This window comes from Priapulus caudatus, unplaced genomic scaffold (assembly GCF_000485595.1).
Source record: "Priapulus caudatus unplaced genomic scaffold, Priapulus_caudatus-5.0.1 Scaffold1399, whole genome shotgun sequence".
Classification (NCBI taxonomy): domain Eukaryota; kingdom Metazoa; phylum Priapulida; class Priapulimorpha; order Priapulimorphida; family Priapulidae; genus Priapulus; species Priapulus caudatus.
The window spans coordinates 25,000-32,050 of NW_014578460.1; the positions used below are offsets into that span (position 1 = coordinate 25,000).

Genomic DNA, 7,051 nt, shown 5'->3' on the forward strand with positions numbered 1-7,051 from the left:
CCGCGACTAACTCTGACACGAACTTTTCGGACAAGTCCGTCATCACTGGCTGACGCACACACAATGACACCTGTAGGCCAATCGTTTCGCGCAGCATCATTGTCCTTCAGAAGGACCACATCTCCAACACTGACATTTGGAGTCTCTGTTTGCCATTTCCTTCTAGACTGTAAGGAGGCCAAATACTCTTGTCTCCACTGATTCCAAAATCTCTCAGCCAGAACTTGGACGTGCTTCCACTGGGATTGGAACATGTCCTTCTCATCCAAGTGCTGGAAAGTTTCTGCTTGACTACCAGTCTTCTGGGTCAACATGACAGAGGGGCTGAGTAGGTGAGGATACTCTGTATCCGTTGACACTGGAACCAATGGTCGTGCGTTTACTATGGCCGAAGCCTCAGCTAGAAAGGTAGAAAGAACCTCATGTGTAAGATCCTTATGAGGTCCAAGGAGCATAGAGTCTAGGATTCGTCTGGTTACACCTATCATGCGCTCCCAAGCACCACCAAAATGCGAAGCATGAGGCGGGTTGAACACCCAAAAGGATCCTGATTTGTCCAAGAAATCCTTTACATTGCCTTCCGCGACATTGATCCCCAATTCCGATGTCGCTCCAACGAAGTTTGTGCCCCGATCCGAACGGTATTCCTGAACCGGCCCTCGCAAGGCGGTGAACCTTCTCATGGCGTTGATGAATGATGAGGAGCTCATCGATTCTATCACTTCCACATGTATGGCACGCATGACCAAGCACGTAAACATCACAGCCCAGCGCTTACTGGCGGCAGCTCCTCCTCGAGTGCGTCGTGTAACTATGTCCCACGGACCAAATACATCAACGCCAACACAGGTGAAGGGTGGCGTCGGAGTGATCCTGTCCACAGGCAAGTCTGCCATTTTCTGATGGCAGAGAGTTCCCCGCAATCTACGACACTTCACACAGCGATAGATAACTGAAGACACCAAGCGTTTGCCCCCAGTAATCCAGTAGCCCGCGGATCGGATAGCGCCTTCTGTGAAGTGTCGACCCTGGTGCTGGACCCGCTCGTGATAATGGCGTGTGAGGAGTGTCGCAATATGATGCCGTCCGGGAATCAGAATTGGTTGTTTTTCAGAAGCGTCCAACTCTCCTCTTCGCAGTCTGCCCCCTACCCGGAGGATACCCTTCTCATCCAGAAAGGGCGAAAGTGACCAAATGCTACTTGCTCTGAGTAGCGGTTTCTTCTCTTTCAAATGGTCGATTTCTCGTGAGAAGTACTCGCGTTGTACCTCCCTTATGATAAACCCCTCTGTTTCCTTGAAACTTCCTGGAGTTTTGTGTTTCTGACTTTCAGGCCGTTCTGTGCCAGACGAGTTTTCCTTCCTGTTTCTTCCAGCAATGTACCGCAGAAGTGACATCGCTGTCACCAACTTCCACCAGACAGAGAATCTGGAGAAGCGTTCCGTTCCAAGGCCATTCGTGCTTCTGGCACTCAACTTCTCCACGTGCACTTCTCTCCGAAGCTCATCGTCACCGTCTGGATTCACCAATGAATGAACTTTCTGATCAGAGTCTCTTGGCTGTATCTCTGACGGCCCTTGAATCCAAACACTCTGGGCCAAGAGTGATGGAGCGATTCCCCGTGTTCCGATGTCCGCTGGGTTCATTTCGGAACATACATACAACCACTGGTCGGGTGTAGAGAACTTTAAAATTCTGCTCACCCTATTGGCCACGTAAATGTAGAAACGGCGTGTTTGATTCGCAATATAGCCCAGTACTACCTTACTGTCACAGTGAAATGTCACACATCTCTGAGGTAGTGATAACTCCTCCACTACTGTCTCTGCAACCTGAACTGCTAAGACAGCAGCACACAGCTCCAACCGAGGAATCGTGTGCCCATGCCTGGGGGCCACCTTTGCTTTTCCAAACACAAAACCTACTTTTCCATTCCCATCCTGGTCCACAGTTCTCAAAAATGCAACCGCAGCTATGGCTTGCTCTGACGCATCTGAATACACGTGTAGTTCTGTTTCTGGTTTCCTCTCCGGATATCTCCGCACCATTCTCAAGGAGGCAAGGTTCTGTAATGATTGTTCCCATTCAGTCCATGAATTCTTGAATCTTTCCGATAGGGGTTCATCCCAGTCTTTGGTTTCTTCAATCATGTCTCGAAGCATCAGCTTTCCTCGAATGGTCACAGGTGATAAGAGTCCGAGTGGATCAAACAAACGGTTGATGGTCGATAACACTCCTCGACGTGTGTATGGCTTGAAATGCCGCGAGACCTCGAACATGAAGGAATCTGTCTGCAGATCCCAACACATCCCTAAACTACGTTGCATGGGAACATCATCACTCCCTAGCTCAAGGTTTTTCAGGTCTCGAGCAATGTCACCAGGGGGAAAGGCATCCAGCACTTCCCGTGAATTTGAACTGATCTTGTGAAGTCTGATCCCAGCGGTTGCCAGGGCTTTCTGTGTTCTCTGAAGGAGACTAACTGCCTCTGCAGGTGTCGCGACTGATGTTAGTCCATCATCCACGTAGAAATCCTTTTCCACGAACTGTTTCACGTCGCTGCCAAACTCACTCTCACATTCTGCGACTGTACGTCTGAGGCCGTAACTCGCCACAGCTGGGGACGGACTATTACCGAACACATGTTTGTTCATACGGTACTCGATGAGTGCTTTGTTGGGGTCATTGTTCTCGTACCAGAAGAAGCGGAGAAAATTTCTATCGGATTCGCTCACAGAAAAGCAGTAGAACATTTGTTCCACGTCCACCATCACAGCTACACTCTCCCTTCTAAATCGTAACAACACACCCAACAGACTGTTGGTGAGGTCCGGACCTTTCAGAAGGACCTTATTCAATGAGGTACCCTCGTGTGTCGCTGACGAGTCAAATACCCCCCGGATCTTATCCGGCTTCTTGGGGTGGTAGATTCCGAAAAAGGGTAGATACCAACACTCTTCCTCTGAGTGTAGAACAGGCGCGACTTCCGCATGTCTGCTGTCTATAATTCCTTCCATGAAGGTCACCAAATGTTCCCTCTTAATGGGATTCTTTCTCAGATTAATATCTAAGGCACGTGCTCTCCGCAGAGCCTGACATCTGTTGTTTGGTAGGTGAGGTCGTGGATTCCTGAATGGTAGCGGGGAAGTCCATCTGCCATCTGACCCCTTGTGGAAGTGTCCATCCATAATGGCCAGAAATGCTCTATCTTCCTGTGACAAAGCAGGTTTGTCATCGAACTGTGTTTTCCAAAACACATCTGAACCTAGGCCCATGACAGCTGGTCGATCCTTGACCATGAAAGTGCTGACGCATGGTTCAAACACAGTGGGCCGACCATCGCCCAGCACATTGGTCTTTCTAACACCTACCACATCTGGCTTATGAGTTCTACCCAAGCAAACGTTTCCAACGACGACCCAGCCCAAATTCAGTCTCTGAGCAAAGGGTGAACCTACAGGCCCTATTACCTGGTCGTGAACATGATGCACTTCAGGAACATCACGTCCAATTAACAAAAGAATCTCACACCTGGGATCCAAGGCTGGTATGGGTACACAATTCAAGTGTCTGTGGTGACTGATTACTTCCGGGGTTGGAATTTCAGCCCTCTCATTCGGCACCTGATCACATTCCAAAATACTGGGCACCTCGACTGAAAACCTTTCATCAACAGACGAGATCGTTAAACCTCTGGCACACCTCCCTTGTGTGTTAATGCCTCCTGCACATGACACCAGGGTGTACGGTTGAGTGGTACCATTTGGAACGTGCATGAGGTCGAAAAATTCGGGTCTCCCTAATGTACGATTGCTTTGGTCATCGAGGATAACATACATAAGTTGTCCTAGGTGCGGCTTGCCCGTTGGATAAACCCTAGCGAGAACGGTCTTGGAGCACGACCTGCCCTCGAACCTTCCATTACACACTTTGGTACACTTGTTTGACACTGCCGGCCTGTTAGACCCCTCACCCTCCCCGCCGTGCTGTGATGGAGAACGGTTGGGATGCATAGCAGAAGGGTGAAAATCACTAGAACAAATGTTACATTTCACTTGTTCCTTGCACATTCTCCTGGTGTGTTTATCAGTTTTGCAACAGCGGAAACACAAATTGTTCTCTAGGAGAATCCTCTTCCTTTCCGACATGGATTTAAATCGAAACACCATACACTCGGAGAGAGGGTGCTGCGTGTTATGTATGGGACACACGGTTGTCACCTGAGTGTCCAACTTTCTAACGGTCACATTGTTCTGCACTCTCTGCGGGTTCGCAGTGTTCTGCACTTTCTGTGGGTTCCTGTTCGACAGGGTTTCGTCCACACGTGAGTACCAGAAACTAGGATTGTTCCTCAGATTGCTTTGCTCCCGGATAAATGCGGCAAAATGAGTGAATGGTGGGTATACAACATGGTGTTTCTTCGTGAACCCAATAGCAGAACTAGTCCACTTGTCCTGCAGAAAATAAGGCAGCTTACACACCAGCGGAGTTACACCAGACGAGGAGTTGTAGTAAGCCAAGAGTGTCTCTAGCTTCGGCTCTAGCATGAGGGCTTCGATTTCACTCACTAAATCTGCAAAGTCATAAAGAACCTTGACATTGTTAGGCAAGATTTTTGGGAAGCTTTTGACCCGCAGTTTTATCGATGACTCGACCATTTCTGCACTTCCAAATCGCTCCTCGAGGCGTTCCCAAGCACGAAGTAACCCTAGGCTAGGGTTACCTGCTGATGCTGACTTGATACTCAAAATCTGCTGCTTGCAGCTGGGTCCACTCCATTTGAGTAGTAGATCTAACTCCTCGGAGTTATTCACATCCAGTTCTTCCATAACGCTTTTGACCGTTGCTTTCCAGGTTCGGTACGACTCGGGCGTTCCGTCGAAAACATAGAGCCGGGAGATCGTCAGGTCCTTCCGCATCAAGTATTGCGTGAGTTGTCGAGTATTTGGTAGTGGATCACAATTCGCTCTGTGTGTGAGCGAGTTTACTTGTACAGGGTCCTGTCTCCGAGAATAATCCTGTCTGTTGTAATTATCTGTTTCTGGCAGATAGTGTCTCGCTTCTGTACGTACCTCGGGAGAGGAGTAAACGTCACCTCGGGACTTCTCCGGAAACACGTGTAGGCGTATCTTGTGATCATCCCCTCGATCCTGTTCTGTGAACTCCCTAGCGAGTGGGTTGAGATGAACGTCTGTGTTATCAGGAGTTCCGTGGATGTACGCTGCTGTACGAGTTTTAGGATCTGCTGCGGGAAGGTTCACTACGCTTGCACCACGAGACTGACCCTCGACAGACGATTCTAGGGCTTGCACTTCCGCTTCATTTGCGGCGACTTCCTTTTCCTGGAAAGGAGAAATAGTTCGAGCGCTGACTCTTCTTTCTCTGTTGTGCAGCTCTGTCAGCAACAATTTGTTTGTTACTGCATTGCCAGCTTCCTTTTGTGCATACTGCCAGTTTCAACACGGAGGCACAACGCTGCCTTTTTTATGGCAAGTACAAATGATACCTGAAGACCTTTTGAGGAAGTAGTGATGCATGTGGAGTTGTCGAATGATGGGACATGGCTTCCAAGTAACTGAGAACTTCTATTAGATATCTGCTCTCCTAGCAGACTCCAACTTGTAACAAACTGTCTCACTTCCTCGCGATGTGCAGCTGTTTCCTTAAAGGTCTAGATCAGTGGAAGTATTTGTAAATATTCCAGAAACTGTTCAGATACACACACTATATGTTGCTATATTTTGTTTCAGGTCACTGCATGATTGTTGCGCAGGCTTCCTTCACTCTCACACTGAGAGATAGATGCAAAACATGCCTCAAATAGGGTTTCAATGTTACAAAATTTTCTCACGAAACCCTTAACTTTGCATATAAAAATTTCCTGCCCTTTGTCAGAGAGGGTACGCACTCGCGCTACCTGGCGGTAACAACTCGTCTCCCTTGTGGCTTCCCCCGTGTACTGACATTGTCACTCCAAAAATACAATACTGCACGTACAAAGAGTTGTGAACCATAATCACATTACAAAAAGGTGTGTAAAAATCCGCAGCACATATTTCATACGCAGTTACAACCCCACTTGTTACTTGACAGCACATCCAACAAATTATATGAGTCTAATGAAAACACACCCCTACCTGATCATTACTACATCAGTCTGTCACATAATTTCCTGAACTCTGTTTCTCAAATTTGAGAATTGGACACATAATTCAGAAACTATACATGCACATGTTCAAAAACAAACACAAATCAATCATATACAATCAGATCCATCATCAGACTTGACAATATTGCAAACATATGACGATATACTGCAAGTATACAGAGTTTTTGTCGCATCACAACAAGCCTGAATGTTTTTGAAGGGGCGCTGCAATGCCCGAGATCAGTCACTGATCGTTGTCTAGCACCGGAGATGCGAACGGCGGTCTAGCACCGGAGATGGCGACGCTGGTCGCCGGAATCGACGGTGGTGTAAAATGCGAGCTGGTCACTGTGGGTTCATGTGGCTTCTTCCTCTCAGGCTGGGTCTACAGTCAGCAGGATCACCACTAAATCAGGACATCAACGGCGTTGCAGGCTTGCTGCCGGATCTTTTACTCGTTGTGCCCCGTTTGAGGGTTCCATAAGTCAGAACCAAGTACTGAGAACTGTCATCACTTTATTCCAAAATAACCCCAAACGTTTGCCCGTCATTTATGATAGTAAAAAGACTGCTAACACGACAAAGAGAAACACTGTCTGAGCTTATCCAAACACACAGTGTTGGCAAAAGCATACAACAAAATTGTTATACATGTACGTTTACCTTACGTTTAGCACTGATATCACTGAGATGCTTGACCCCACAAAGACTATTAAGGTAACTAATAGCTTGACTAAAAAGCCAACTGAAATTACTTATACAGAGAAGAATTATAATGCTGAACAATTCAAACATACATGTTTCCAATACTGACATATAGTACTATAAACTGACGATGACAAATAGTGAACTGACAACCAGTCTACAAAGCAGTATCTAACACATGTTGAGTGGTAAACCAGT

General features: G+C 47.4%; 1 protein-coding gene across 1 annotated transcript in view; it reads right to left on the bottom strand.

Annotated features, from left to right (window-relative positions):
• Positions 1–6,964, bottom strand: part of LOC106816503 — an 8,180-nt gene extending 1,216 nt beyond the window's left edge. Inside the window, exons 1-4 of the mRNA XM_014821130.1 lie at positions 6,959–6,964; positions 6,414–6,533; positions 5,507–5,671; positions 12–5,342 (exon numbers count right to left, since the gene is read on the bottom strand). Coding sequence (XP_014676616.1) covers positions 12–5,342; positions 5,507–5,671; positions 6,414–6,533; positions 6,959–6,964 — 5,622 coding nt within the window. The remainder of the gene's footprint in view (positions 1–11; positions 5,343–5,506; positions 5,672–6,413; positions 6,534–6,958) is intronic.
• Between the last annotated feature and the right edge of the window lie 87 nt (positions 6,965–7,051).